The sequence below is a fragment of the Oncorhynchus clarkii genome, chromosome 12 (assembly GCF_045791955.1).
Source record: "Oncorhynchus clarkii lewisi isolate Uvic-CL-2024 chromosome 12, UVic_Ocla_1.0, whole genome shotgun sequence".
Lineage (NCBI taxonomy): Eukaryota > Metazoa > Chordata > Actinopteri > Salmoniformes > Salmonidae > Oncorhynchus > Oncorhynchus clarkii.
The window spans coordinates 9,519,756-9,536,029 of NC_092158.1; the positions used below are offsets into that span (position 1 = coordinate 9,519,756).

The window sequence follows — 16,274 nt, forward strand, 5'->3', positions numbered from 1 at the left end:
ATGTGAAAAACCCGAAATTCAAGTTTTTCATGGATGTGATACGGTCCCGTGTGCTTAATGTCAAACTGAAGCTTAAGACATAAATCTAAAAGCACAAGAACATACATTTGGAAAGTATTCAGACCCCTTCCCCTTTTCCACATCTTGTGACATAACAGCTTTACTCTAAAATTGATTCAATTGTTTTCTGCATCAATCGACACACAATACCCCATAATGACAAAGCGAAGAGGTCATCTAATTAACATCACTTCACCCAAAACATTAAAACAAAGGCATAAAAAAAATAGTCATCACAACTGGTCTAAATTATAAGGGTGCACCCCTGTGTCGGTCCTCTTTGAACTATCAGCCTTCCGATGAACAGAATAACACAGTGTCTCTGTAACGGTAATCACATACCACTTACACTACAATGAAACATATCAACATGCAAGGCTCTTTATGAATGCTTGAAACAATCCAAACATGACAATTTAATTCACACAGTAACATGCATTTTGTCTATACAAGTTGAATCAGTCTTCAACTCTCCTGGCTTCAGTGAGCCTATGACTTCTGTGGGAATGTCTCTTCATTGAGATTGCTACAGATCAGGTGTGTTTGACCACTGTGTTAGCCCACAGATGGTCAGTCACTCAAACAGTGCCATGAATGGTGACTGAGTCATCACGCTGTGCTCCCACGCTAGCCAGTCGCTAGTCACGGGTATCACCTTCTCTCATCATCATCACGCTGTGCTCCCACGCTAGCCAGTCGCTAGTCACGAGGATCACCTTCTCTCATCATCATCACACTGTGCTCCCACGCTAGCCAGTCGCTAGTCACGGGTATCACCTTCTCTCATCATCATCACGCTGTGCTCCCACGCTAGCCAGTCGCTAGTCACGAGGATCACCTTCTCTCATCATCATCACGCTGTGCTCCCACGCTAGCCAGTCGCTAGTCACCGGTATCACCTTCTCTCATCATCATCACGCTGTGCTCCCACGCTAGCCAGTCGCTAGTCACGGGTATCACCTTCTCTCATCATCATCACGCTGTGCTCCCACGCTAGCCAGTCGCTAGTCACGGGTATCACCTTCTCTCATCATCATCACGCTGTGCTCCCACGCTAGCCAGTCGCTAGTCACGGGTATCACCTTCTCTCATCATCATCACACTGTGCTCCCACGCTAGCCAGTCGCTAGTCACGGGTATCACCTTCTCTCATCATCACACTGTGCTCCCACGCTAGCCAGTCGCTAGTCACGAGGATCACCTTCTCTCATCATCATCACACTGTGCTCCCACGCTAGTCACGGGTATCACCTTCTCTCATCATCATCACACTGTGCTCCCACACTAGCCAGTCGCTAGTCACGAGGATCACCTTCTCTCATCATCACACTGTGCTCCCACGCTAGCCAGTCGCTAGTCACGAGGATCACCTTCTCTCATCATCATCACACTGTGCTCCCACGCTAGCCAGTCGCTAGTCACGAGGATCACCTTCTCTCATCATCATCACACTGTGCTCCCACGCTAGCCAGTCGCTAGTCACGGGTATCACCTTCTCTCATCATCACACTGTGCTCCCACGCTAGCCAGTCGCTAGTCACGGGTATCACCTTCTTTCAGTATTCCACCACAAAAGGTTTAGTTAAAAGTTGTCCTAAAATCCCCCAAGCAACTAAAACGTGGAGAAAAGACGTTGCTGTTAAACTGGATAGTTTAACGTACTCCATTAAAAACGTTATGGACATTCGGTTACTGGTTTTAGAGATGATGGATAGAGATAAACACGTGAATACACACACACACACACACACACACACACACACACACACAGGAAAGTATTCCGACCCCTCGAAATTCAATTGATTGGACATGATTTGGAAAGGCACACACACTGTCAACAGTGGGACCTTATATAGACAGGTATGTCAGAGCAAAAACCAAGCAATGAGGTCGAAGGAATTGTCCATAGCGCTCCGAGACAGGATCGTGTCGAGACACAGATCTGGGGAAGGCTACCAAAAAATGTCTGCAGCATTGAAGGTCCCCAAGAACAGTGGCCTCCATCATTCTTAAATGTAAGACGTTTGGAACCACCAAGACTCTTACTAGAGCTGGCCGCCCGGCCGAAGTGAGCAATCGGGGGAGAAGGGCCTTGGTTAGGGAGGTGACCAAGAACTCTACAGTCACTCTGATAGAGCTTCAGAGTTCCTCTGTGGAGATGGGAGTACCTTCCAGAAGGACAACTACCTTTGCAGCACTCCACCAATTAAAAGAAGGAAGGAGGAAGAAGGAAGCCACTGCTCAGTAAAAAGGCACATGTCAGCCTGCTTGGAGTTTGACCATGAGAAACAAGATTCAATCTTGGTTTCATCAGACCAAAGAACTCTTTGGCCTGAATGCCAAGGGTCACCTGGCACCATCCCCACGGTGAAGCATGGTAGTGGCAGCATCATGCTGTGGGGATGTTTTTCACTAGCAGGGACTGGGAGACTAGTCAGGATCGAGGGAAAGATGAATAGAGCAAAGTACAAAAGAGATCCTTGATGAAAACCTTCTCCAGAGACCTCAGACTGAGGCGAAGGTTCACCTTCCAACAGGTGAACCAGGTGAGCCCGGACTTGAACATCTCTGGAGAGACCTGAAAATAGCCTGTGCAGCGACGCTCCCCATCCAACCTGACAGAGCTTGAGGGGATCTGCAGAGAAGAATGAAGAATGAGAAACTCCCCAAATACAGGTGTTCCAAGCTTGTAGCGTTAAACCAAAGAAGACTTGAGGCTGTAATTGCTGCCAAAGGTGCTTCAACAAAGTACTGAGTAAAGGGACTGAATAGTTACAATACCAGTCAAAAGCTTGGACACACCTACTCATTCAAGGGTTTACATTTTACTATTTTCTACATTGTAGAATAATAGTGAAGACATCAAAACTATGAAATAACACATATGGAATCATGTAATAAGCAAAAAACAGTGTTAAACATGTCAAAATATATTAGATACAGAAGATGGTCTTTTACAAAATAAGCCTAAGTCCATATTACGGCAAGAACAGCTCAAATAAGCAAAGAGAAACGACAGTCCAGCATTACTTTAAGTCAGTCAATACGGAAAATGTCAAGTACTTTGAAAGCTTCTTCAAGTAGCAAAAATTATCAAGCGCTCTGATGAAAGTGGCTCTCATGAGGACCGCCACAGGAAAGGAAGACCAGTTCTCTGCTGCAGAGGACGAGTTCATTAGAGTTAATTGCACCTCAGATTGCAGCCCAAATACATTTTTCAGAGTTCAAGTAACAGACACATCAACTGTTCAGAGGAGACCACGTGAATCAGGCATTCATAGTCGAATTGCTGTAAAGAAACTACTACTAAAATAAAATAAAGAGACTTGCTTGGGCCAAGAAACACGAGCAATGGACATTCAACCAGTGGAAATATGTCCTTTGGTCTGATAAGTCCAAATTTGAGATCTTTGAATCCAACCACAATGTCTTTGTGAGACGCAAAGTAGGTGAATGGATGATCTCCGCATGTGTGGTTCCCACCGTGAAGCATGGAGGAGGAGGTGTGATGGTACTTTGCTGGTGAAACTGTCAGTGATTTATTTAGAATTCAAGGCATGGCTACCACAGCACTCTGCAGCAATACGCCATCCCATCTGGTTTGCGCTTAGGGAGACTATAATTTGTTTTTCAACAGGACAATGACCCAACACACCTTCAGGCTGTTTAAGGGCTATTTGACCAAGAAGAAGAGTGATGAGTGCTGCATCAGATGACCTGGCCTCCACAATCGCCCGACCTCAACCCAATTGAGATGGTTTGGGATGAGTTGGACCGCAGAGTGAAAGAAAAGCAGACAATAAATGCTCAGAATATGTGGGAACTCCTTCAAAGCTGTTGGAAAAGCATTCTTCATGAAGCTGGTTGAGAGAATGCCAAGAGTGTACAGAACTGTCATCAAGGCAAACGGTGGCTACTTTGAAGAATCTAAAATCTATTTAGATTTGTTCAATACTTTTTTGGTTACTATGAGTCCATATGTGTTATTTCATAGTTTTGATGTCTTTACTATTATTCTACAATGTAGAAAATAGTAAAAGTAAAGAAAATCCCTTGAATGACTAGGTGTGTAAACTTTCGACTGCCACTATGTAAAATGTGATTTCAGGTTTTTCTTTCGAATACATTTGAAAAAATGTATTTTTTTTGTTGCTTTGTCATTATGGAGTATTGTGATGTCATTATGGGGTATTGTGATGTCATTATGGGGTATTGTGATGTCATTATGGGGTATGGTGTGTAGAATGATGAGGGAAAACTATTTAATCCATTTTAGAATAAGGCCGTAATGTGGAAAAAGTCCAGGGGTCTGAATACTTTCCAAATGCACTGTATCACTAAAATCTAAAGTGCCAGAACAGCTGTTTGGGTGAGTGTGTGTCGTTCCACTCTGTGGCCCTGAGCCCAAACTGTCTGCCTACACACAGGATCAATTATGAAATCCTACTGGCACTGATTAACCTACCACACCCCACCACACTACAGCCAGCTTGCACCCGAATGTGTAAATCACACTGATATCACACACACAGCCAGTAGCAGAGCCCAATGGAACCCTATTCCCGAAATAGTGCACTACTTTAGACCAGGGCCCTATGGAACCCTATTCCCTATATAGTGCACTACTTTAGGCCAACATTCTGTCGTTCTGCCCCTGAACAAGGCAGTTGCTGTAGGCCATCATTGTAAATAAGAGTTTGTTCTTAACCGACTTGCCTAGTTAAATAAAGGTAAAAAATAAAAAGACTAGACCATAGAGCCAGGTTATACATTAATTTAACCAGCAGGGGGTGCAGGAGGGCCATAGATAACACATCATACAGCTAATGGGTAAGACTGCTTCAGGAAGTTAAAAAAACATTACCCTTTAGGAAGCACACCTTACCCTGGAACAAGTGTGAATAATTGAAAACGGGATGAATGACCTATGATATACATTTCCAGATTTTTATTTAACCTTTATCCTGATAAATAACTCCACTCGGACTGGCGTGTTTCCATACCTTAACTACGACACACCTCTCCGTTTTCCCAGTCTTGTGCAACGTGAGCGATGTGAGAATAGCTTCACCCTGAGATGCATACATTTAGTTGAACATGAACAGGTGTCTATCCTGGGCCACGGTATATACACTACATGACCAAAAGTATGTAGACACCTGCTCGTCAAACATCTCATTCTAAAATCATGTGCATTAATATGGAGTTGGTCCTCCCCTTTCCTGCTATAACAGCCTCCACTCTTCCGGAAAGGCTTTCCACTAGATGTTGGAACATTGCTGCAGGGACTTGCTTCCTTTCAGCCACAAGAGCATTAGTGAGGTCAGCACTAATGTTGGGTGATTAGGCCTGGCATGCAGTCGGCGTTCCAATTCATCCCAAAGGTGTTCGATGGGGTTGAGGTCAGGGCTCTGTGCAGGCTAGTCAAGTTCTTCCACACCGATCGACAAACCATTTCTGTATGGACCTATCTTTGTGCACAGGGCATTGTCACACTGAAAACAGGAAAGGGCCTTCCCCAAAACAGTTGCCACAAAGTTGCAAGCACAGAATTGTCTACAATGTCATTGTTGCAGCATTAAGATTTTCCTTCACTGAAACTAAGGGACCTGGACCGAATCACAAAAAACAGCCAAACACCTTAATTCCTCCTCCACCAAACTTTACAGTTGGCACTATGCATTAGGGCAGGAGGCGTTCTCCTGGCATCAACCAAACCCTGATTCCTCCATCAGACTGCCAGATGGTGAAGCGTGATTCATCACTCCAGCCAACGCTTGAAATTGCGCATGGTGATCTTAGGCTTGTGTGCAGCTGCTCGGCCATGGAAACCCATATCATGAAGCTCCCGACAAACAGTTCTTGTGCTGAGGTTGCTTGCAGAGGCAGTTTGGAACACAGTAGTGAGTGTTGCAACCGAGGACAGACGATTTTAATGCGCTAGGCGCTTCAGCACTCGGCGGTCACGTTCTGTGAGCTTGTGTGGCCTACCACTTCACGGCTGAGCCGCTGTTGCTCCTAGATGTTTCTACTTCACAATAACAGCACTTACAGTTGACCAGAAATTTGATGAACTGACTTGTTAAAAAAGTGGCATCCTATGACGGTGCCATGTTGAAAGTCACTGAGCTCTTCAGTAAGGTCATTCTACTGCCAATGTTTGTCTATGGAGATTGCATGGCTGTGTGCTCGATTTTATATTCCTGTCAGCAACGGGTGTGGCTGAAATAGACATATCCACTAATTTGAAGGGGTGTCCACATACTGCTGGATATATAATCTAAATGCTATAGAGCAGGGTGTGCACACACACAAACACACGTTTCTATAGGACTCAGACATTTGACTGGACACTAGGAATGTGAGACGGGAGAGAGCACACTCAGGTGAAGGGTTATTTTCATTAAGGCACACCATAGCACAACTTTAAAAAAAATAATTAAACATTGTGTAATGAAAAACAAAAAAGGAGCCTTTGCTATTGGACAAGTTCAGATGGTACCTCCCTGTTTCGGACTGTTTTCTTCCATTGCGTACCCTAATGAACAAAGCCCAGGTGAATCTTCTTCTGGGAACGGACATGCCTGTATCTCAGGTGTAATTCTTAACAGGGATGTACCTGTGTCTGTGTGCGTTGTGGCTGGTGAGAGACATGCCGTGATGGTCTGAGAGAGCCAACTGGGAGCTGTAACGTCTCACTTCCTCTGGTTTCTTAACTGAAACAGAAGATATAAAATATGTCAAGTTACATCACATGATCAACAGCACGCGCTAACGGGCAGCAGGCGCTAACGGGCAGCACGCGCTAACGGGCAGCAGGCGCTAACGGGCAGCACGCGCTAACGGGCAGCAGGCGCTAACGGGCAGCACGCGCTAACGGGCAGCAGGCGCTAACGGGCAGCACGCGCTAACGGGCAGCACGCGCTAACGGGCAGCACGCGCTAACGGGCAGCAGGCTCCGAGGGGCAGCACGCGCTAACGGGCAGCAGGCGCTAACGGGCAGCAGGCTCCGAGGGGCAGCAGGCTCCGAGGGGAAGCAGCCTCCGAGGGGAAGCAGCCTCCGAGGGGAAGCAGCCTCCGAGGGGAAGCAGGCTCCGAGGGGAAGCAGCCTCCGAGGGGAAGCAGCCTCCGAGGGGCAGCAGGCTCCGAGGGGCAGCAGGCTCCGAGGGGCAGCAGGCTCCGAGGGGCAGCAGGCTCCGAGGGGCAGCAGGCTCCGAGGGGAGTTGGTCGAGTAGTGACGGTGAAAGTGGAACAGACCAGAAGTATCACACATTCATAGAAATAAGCAACGGTTAACAGCAGCAGTGTCTGAGGTTGCTGGGAGTGCAGTTAAGCTGTTTAGAATTTCCTTTCCAAGATGAGGGGGACGTGAAGTGGACACCAGTGGTGTAAAGTACAGAAGTAAAAATACTTTAAAGTACTTATGTCATTTTTTGTGGGTATCTGTATTTTAATTTATAGTTTTGACAACATTTACTTCACTACCTTCCTAAAGAAAATTATTTATTTTTTACACCATACATTTTCTCTCACACCCAAAAGTACTTCTTACATTTTAAATGCTTAGCAGGACAGAAAACGGTCCAATTCACGCACTTATCAAGAGAACATCTCTGGTCATCTCTACTGCCTCTGATCTGGCAGACTCACTAAACAGAGAACATCCCTGGTCATCCCTACTGCCTCTGATCTGACAGACTCACTAAACAGAGAACATCCCTGGTCTTCCCTACTGCCTCTGATCTGTCAGACTCACTAAACAGAGAACATCCCTGATCATCCCTACTGCCTCTGATCTGTCAGACTCACTAAACAGAGAACATCCCTGGTCATCCCTACTGCCTCTGATCTGGAGGACTCACTAAACAGAGAACATCCCTGTTCATCCCTACTGCCTCTAATCTGTCAGACTCACTAAACAGAGAACATCCCTGGTCATCCCTACTAGCCTCTGATCTGACAGACTCACTAAACAAAGAACATCCCTGGTCATCCCTACTGCCTCTGATCTGGAGGACTCACTAAACAGAAAACATCCCTGGTCATCCCTACTGCCTCTGATCTGGAGGACTCACTAAACAGAGAACATCCCTGGTCATCCCTACTGCCTCTGATCTGTCAGACTCACTAAACAGAAAACATCCCTGGTCATCCCTACTGCCTCTGATCTGTCAGACTCACTAAACAGAGAACATCCCTGGTCATCCCTACTGCCTCTGATCTGGAGGACTCACTAAACAGAGAACATCCCTGGTCATCCCTACAGCCTCTGATCTGGAGGACTCACTAAACAGAGAACATCCCTGATCATCCCTACTGCCTCTGATCTGGCAACTCTCTAAACACAAATGCTTAGTTTGTGAATGATGTTGGAGTGTGCCCTTGGCTATCTGTAAATTTAGAAAACACGAACAATTGTACCATCTGGTTTCCTTAATATAAGGGATTTGAAATAATTTACTTTTAATTAAACATTTTTGCAATTACATTTCATTTTGATACTTAAGCTTATTTAAAACCAAATACTTTTAGACTTTTACTGAAGTAGTATTTTGCTGGGTGATTTTCACTTGAGTCATTTCCTATTAAAAAGGTATCTTTACTTTCACTCAAGTATGACAATTGTGTACTTTTTCCACCACTGGTGAACAGTCAGCTCTGGCTTCAAGACACATGACTCATAACGAATCTACGTTCAACGACACATTTTCCTCTTTCGCTGTGGAATTTGAAACACCTTGCGTGTAACGAACATGCAGTGTTTGTATTTTAAAGTTTAAAAAAGGACTGGCTTGAATGATACGCTACCTTGTCTGTAGTCGGTGTCGGAGGATGCTACAGAGGGGCTCTCACTAGACGAGCTGTAGTCACTGTGGTACCTCCGATGGGAGTGCAGAGGATCTGAAAGACAGACACATTAAAATCTGAGTTATTATATTGGATCTCTATGCTCTGAAAGACAGACAGTAGAGAAGCTGCTGTGTGTCAAATAGATAGTGTATAAAACATGAGGAACAACTGCTCTTTCCATGACAGACTGATGACCAGGTGAAAGCTATGATCCCTTATTGATGTCACTTGTTAAATTCACTTCAATCAGTGTAAATGAAGGGACCAGTTAAAGAAGGATTTTTAAGCATTGAGACAATTGAGACATGGATTGTGTATGTGTGCCATTCAGAGGGTGAATGGGCAAGACAAAATATTTAAATGGGGCAAGCCGAAAGTGCCTCTGAACGGGGTATGGCAGTAGGTGCCAGGCGCACCAGTTTGAGTGTGTCAAGAACTGCAAAGAGTCTTTCATGCTCAACAGTTTCCAGTGTATCAAGAATGGTCCACCACCCAAAGGACATCCAGCCAATTTGACACAACTGTGGGAAGCATTGGAGTCAATTTACTTCCTAATAGAACGTTTTTGAGAACTTGTAGAGTCCATGCCCTGACGAATTAAGGCTGTTTTGAGGGCAAAAATAGGGTGCAACTCAATATTAGGGAGGTGTTCCTAATGTTTTGTACAAGCAGTGAATTTTCATGAGAGAACAGTCACTGCATCATAGTCACGTTTTGCTTTCAGAGCTCCAACACATCCGTAGACACAGCATCACTGTGAGTTATGGCTATAAAATCATGCAAAGTAGGTTTTTCATTTTGACACAGAAAAAACTAGTTTGAGCCAAGAAGCCATATTTTATGTCTCAACCAAATACATTGAAATAAATTCATTTTAAGAGGATTTGACTGATTAGCAGCGAAGACGCTCTAACTCAGGGGAAATGGAGTCCACACGTGGTAGTGAGACTGAGGCGGTGTCACAAATGCCACCCTATTCCCTATATGGGCTCTGGTTAAAAGTAGTACACTATATAGGGACTAGGGTTCCATAGGGCTCTGCACTAAATAGGGAACCATAGGGCTCTGGTCTAAAGTAGTGCACTATATAGGGACTAGGGTTCCATAGGGCTCTGCACTCGATAGGGAACCATTGGGCTCCAGTCTAAAGTAGTGCACTACATAGGGAATAGGGTTCCATAGGGCTCTGGCCTAAAGTAGTGCACTATATAGGGAATAGGGTTCCATAGGGCTCTGGCCTAAAGTAGTGCGCTATATAGGGAATAGGGTTCCATAGGGCTCTGCACTAAATAGGGAACCATAGGGCTCCGGTCTAAAGTAGTGCACTATATAGGGAATAGGGTCCCATAGGGCTCTGGTCTAAAGTAGTGCACTATATAGGGAATAGGGTTCCATCTGGGACAGCCTGAGAACTCAGAGCAGCAGTTCCTTTCCAACTGCTGGGGGAATTTGATTCTCTAAAATCGTTTGTGAACAAACACATTAAACCTGTTGGAGACAACAGTAAGAAAAACAAATAACTCACACCAGGAAAGTAAACAAATATGGAAAGATGTCATGAAAAGTCCCTATAATCAGATAGAAAATATCATAAATAATAGGGGAAGGCAGCTAGCTTGACACTGCAACGTGTTGTGAATATTCCTCTAGTCTTAACAGCCTCGGGCAGGGAAAGAGGCAGGGCTGTGTGAGAGGAGCGCTGACTAGATGGAATAGCGGCAGGGCTGGCTTTGTGACAGGCGAGCTGACAAAATGGATTAAAGGCAGGCGGGGCTGTGTGACAGGATAGCTGACTAGATGGATTAGAGGCAGGGTTGACTGGCTGTGTGAGAGGAGATCTGACTAGATGGATTAGAGGCAGGGTTGACTGGCTAGATGGATTAGAGGCAGGGTTGGCTGGCTAGATGGATTAGAGTCAGGGTTGACTGGCTAGATGGATTAGAGACAGGGTTGACTGGCTAGATGGATTAGAGACAGGGTTGACTGGCTAGATGGATTAGAGACAGGGTTGACTGGGTAGATGGATTAGAGACAGGGTTGACTGGCTAGATGGATTAGAGGCAGGGTTGACTGACTAGATGGATTAGAGGCAGGGTGACTGGCTGTGTGAGAGGAGATCTGACTAGATGGATTAGAGGCAGGGTTGACTGGCTAGATGGATTAGAGGCAGGGCTGACTGGCTAGATGGATTAGAGGCATGGTTGACTGGCTAGATGAATTAGAGGCAGGTTGACTGGCTAGATGGATTAGAGGCAGGTTGACTGGCTGTGTGAGAGGAGATCTGACTAGATGGATTAGAGGCAGGGTTGACTGACTGAGTGAGAGGAGATCTGACTAGATGGATTAGAGGCAGGGTTGACTGGCTAGATGGATTAGAGGCAGGTTGACTGGCTGTGTGAGAGGAGATCTGACTAGATGGATTAGAGGCAGGGTGACTGGATGTGTGAGAGGAGATCTGACGAGATGGATTAGAGGCAGGGTTGACTGACAGAGGAGATCTGACTAGATGGATTAGAGGCAGAGTTGACTGGCTAGATGGATTAGAGTCAGGGTTGGCTGACTAGATGGATTAGAGGCAGGGTGACTGGCTGCGTGAGAGGATATCTGACTAGATGGATTAGAGGCAGGGTGACTGGCTGTGTGAGAGGAGATCTGACTAGATGGATTAGAGGCAGGTTGACTGGCTAGATGGATTAGAGGCAGGGATGACTGGCTGTGTGAGTGAGAGGTCTGACTAGATGGATTAGAGGCAGGTTGTCTGGCTGTGTGAGAGGAGATCTGACTAGATGGATTAGAGGCAGGTTGTCTGGCTGTGTGAGAGGATATCTGACTAGATGGATTAGAGGCAGGGTTGACTGACTAGATGGATTAGAGGCAGGGATGACTGGCTGTGTGAGAGGACATCTGACTAAACTCCATGGGTGAGTCAGAACTCTTCAAATGAGACAATGCTAAAATATCAATCCATTGGTGAGTCAGTGCCAATATTTTCCATTTGTGCCGAAATCAAAATGAAAGAAAAGTGATCTTCATCAGGCTACGGGTGTAAGAGGTTTTGATGAAGTGCTGTCTTTGGTGCACTTATCAATGCACAACCACAAGTTTAAAATGCATTCTGTCATTCCAAAATGCGGACTGTGATATATTTGAACATTACTATTTTATAAACACAAATAAACATTTGATTAATAAAATATGTAACCTCTTGAATGGTACACTACAAAGCAGGTTCAATGAGTTAGCCATCTAACTTCGATAAAGAACCAGAAATCACCATTAGCTTTCTTAATCAATCAGAAAAACAAAACTTAGATGTGTTTTTGGCTGAGTCAATTAGACCACGCACAGTTCAAGCTTATCCTTTAAAAAAATATATTTAAAAAATCTGAATATTTAGGTAAGTTAGCGAGCTAAGTCTTTGAACCTGCTTTGTAGTATACCTCTCTACTGTGATAAAACCCATGACGTCAGTCCAACATACCTTCAAGTGTTTACAAAACCAGAAAGTCCTGCTCACTCCATGCTACTGCACATACTTTAAAAACAACATTCTTCAGAGATTTCTCATGTAGGCGTGGGGTTAAAAAAAAGACTTCTCAGTACAGTAGGTTTCTGGCCTATTTGGTGTCTTACATAAACAATGAGCAGAGCAGAATGGTAAGACACTTAAAGCAACAGGGATATCGATGCTGAGTGAGTAGGCCACGATTGACCGGTTCACCTATTGACAAAAAAAATAGTTCCTCAGATCCTTCCACTGCGACTCCAGATCTCAGAGAATAAAGCGGATTCACACTGACCCTGACTAATGTCTGTCCCATTGGGAATAAAGATGATTAAGTAAGTAAAAGTAGTAAATAAATCTGACATCGGCTGTGAAGACCTTACTAAATGCTACAGGGAGGGGTGGTAATGGTTTTTTAGTAGGCCTACAGCCAATCAAATGATTCAAGGGACATCTTTCATGGACACAATTGTAAGCCAAATATATTTTCATCATGTGTGCGTGTGCGTACATACATTTCCGACAGAAAAGGTCAAATGGAGATTCTGTCATTCTGCCCATCAGCAGCAGCTCTGAGGAAATAGCCTAGTGAGTGAAGACCAACACACCTGACCCGGTTAACACACGTCTACAACAGTACCAACCCACGTCTACAACAGTACCAACCCACCAACCCACGTCTACAACAGTACCAACCCACGTCTACAACAGTACCAACCCACCAACCCACATCTACAACAGTACCAACCCACCAACCCACGTCTACAACAGTACCAACACGTCTGACCCGGTTAACACACATCTACAACAGTACCAACCCACGTCTACAACAGTACCAACCCACATCTACAACAGTACCAACCCAACAACACACGTCTACAACAGTACCAACACGTCTGACCCGGTTAACCCACGTCTACAACAGTACCAACACGTCTGACCCGGTTAACCCACGTCTACAACAGTACCAACACGTCTGGCCCGGTTAACCCACGTCTACAACAGTACCAACACGTCTGACCCGGTTAACACACATCTACAACAGTACCAACACGTCTGACCCGGTTAACCCACGTCTACAACAGTACCAACACGTCTGGCCCGGTTAACCCACGTCTACAACAGTACCAACACGTCTGACCCGGTTAACACACATCTACAACAGTACCAACACGTCTGACCCGGTTAACCCACGTCTACAACAGTACCAACACGTCTGACCCGGTTAACCCACGTCTACAACAGCACCAACACGTCTGACCCGGTTAACACACGTCTACAACAGCACCAACACGTCTGACCCGGTTAACCCACGTCTACAACAGCACCAACACGTCTGACCCGGTTAACCCACGTCTACAACAGCACCAACACCTCTGTCCCCATCCTGTGTAACATGACTTCTCTTTATTTCCGGTCCTCTTTCCGGCCCCGTTGTTCCACCAACCCCGATAAGGTTCAGTGCCGTGACCACTCTCTTAACGGGACCATTAGTAGTGTCCGTCAAGGCGATGAAGAGATGTTGTATCAGAACACACAGGTCTAACGCAGGTTGTGAAGGTGCCGTCCGTCTAACTACACCGGTGTACATGTTTTTGTTATTTAAAAATCATTCACTAGGACCTCTGTTCTGAGAGCTGGGGGGAGCGGGCAATTTGAAACACTTTGACATACATACATACATACATACATACATACATACATACATACATACATACATACATACATACATACATACATACATACATACATACATACATACATACATACATACATACATACATACATACATACATACATACATACATACATACATACATACATACATACATACATACATACATACATACATACATACATACATACATACATACATACATACATACATACATACATACATACATACATACATACATACATACATACATACATACATACATACATACATACATACATACATACATACATACATACATACATACATACATACATACATACATACATACATACATACATACATACATACATACATACATACATACATACATACATACATACATACATACATACATACATACATACATACATACATACATACATACATACATACATACATACATACATACATACATACATACATACATACATACATACATACATACATACATACATACATACATACATACATACATACATACATACATACATACATACATACATACATACATACATACATACATACATACATACATACATACATACATACATACATACATACATACATACATACATACATACATACATACATACATACATACATACATACATACATACATACATACATACATACATACATACATACATACATACATACATACATACATACATACATACATACATACATACATACATACATACATACATACATACATACATACATACATACATACATACATACATACATACATACATACATACATACATACATACATACATACATACATACATACATACATACATACATACATACATACATACATACATACATACATACATACATACATACATACATACATACATACATACATGTTCAGTTCAGACGCTATACACTTGTCACCCTGTTTACCTCCCATTCAGCTGACTTTCCTAGTCTAAACTAGAGCAAAACGTGCATTTACTTGATCTCAGCTATCTGCCTTGATACGTCTGTGTGGTAACATAGCCCCGGCCGGGGGTAACATAGCCCCGGCCGGGGGTAACATAGCCCTGCCCCGCAGGGGTAACATAGCCCTGCCCCGCCGGGGGTAACATAGCCCTGCCCCGCCGGGGGTAACATAGCCCTGCCCCGCCGGGGGTAACATAGCCCTGCCCCGCCGGGGGTAACATAGCCCCGGCCGGGGGTAACATAGCCCTGCCCCGCCGGGGGTAACATAGCCCTGCCCCGCCGGGGGTAACATAGCCCTGCCCCGCCGGGGGTAACATAGCCCTGCCCCGCCGGGGGTAACATAGCCCTGCCCCGCCGGGGTAACATAGCCCCGCCCCGCCGGGGTAACATAGCTCCGCCCCGCCGGGGGTAACATAGCCCAGCACTATCTAACTATAAAGAGAGGGTGTGGACAGTGGTTTAATGGGATGGCCTCCTGATAATGATTTTTGAATGGGAGCTCTTACATTTAACCAACCATTAACCTTTAATTTAATTCAGACAAATTTTTTTCAGTAAATCAATCTGTTTTCACCATTAGACTAACAGCTCTGCTGAGAGAGAGCGAGAGGAGCAGACCAGCAGTAAAGGTGACATGATTCTTCACGCAGTCAGAGTAGCCAGAAACACTCCCAGAGGACAAGACACACATCTGTATTCGACACCGGTGCTTCCTGCTGCCTCCTCTCACACAGCCTGCTGTCAACAAATCAAATCAGAGCCACTGACTCTTCTCTGGGAGAGAAACGGTAACGTGGTAAGGCCATCCAGCCCTGTACTGCCTTAGCCATCGTCACACAGGCTGTGGGAGGGTGGCAGTCAAGCCCAAGACAGAGGATAAAGAGCCGAGGAGGGCCAGGCTCAAACACACAGACACACCCACAGCTAATCTGGAATGAACATCTCAGCACATTCCCCACGCCAACACACTCCGCAGAGGGAAGGGAGGAAGGAGAACAGGGCAGAGTGGGAAAGAGAGACAGTGTGTGTGTGTGTGTGTGTGTGTATTTGGGAAGATGAATAGTTTACTTTGAAGATCTAATCCTCCCAGTGAATCATTTGATAATTGATTCATTAATGTTTTGTCTTTCTATTTTATAACTGTTTGGATTTTCTGCTTCCAAGGCAATAATCACCAACACACACTAGTGGAGA

The 16,274-nt window shown here is 44.8% G+C and overlaps 1 protein-coding gene across 2 annotated transcripts in view; it reads right to left on the reverse strand.

Moving 5' to 3' along the window:
* Window positions 1-16,274, reverse strand: part of LOC139422688 (protein tyrosine phosphatase non-receptor type 13) — a 156,089-nt gene that overhangs the window by 63,245 nt on the left and 76,570 nt on the right. For both annotated transcript variants that reach the window (XM_071173892.1, XM_071173891.1), the window contains exons 8-9: window positions 8,869-8,961; window positions 6,680-6,776 (exon numbers count right to left, since the gene is read on the reverse strand). In XM_071173892.1, the coding sequence (XP_071029993.1) occupies window positions 6,680-6,776; window positions 8,869-8,961 (190 nt within the window). The remainder of the gene's footprint in view (window positions 1-6,679; window positions 6,777-8,868; window positions 8,962-16,274) is intronic.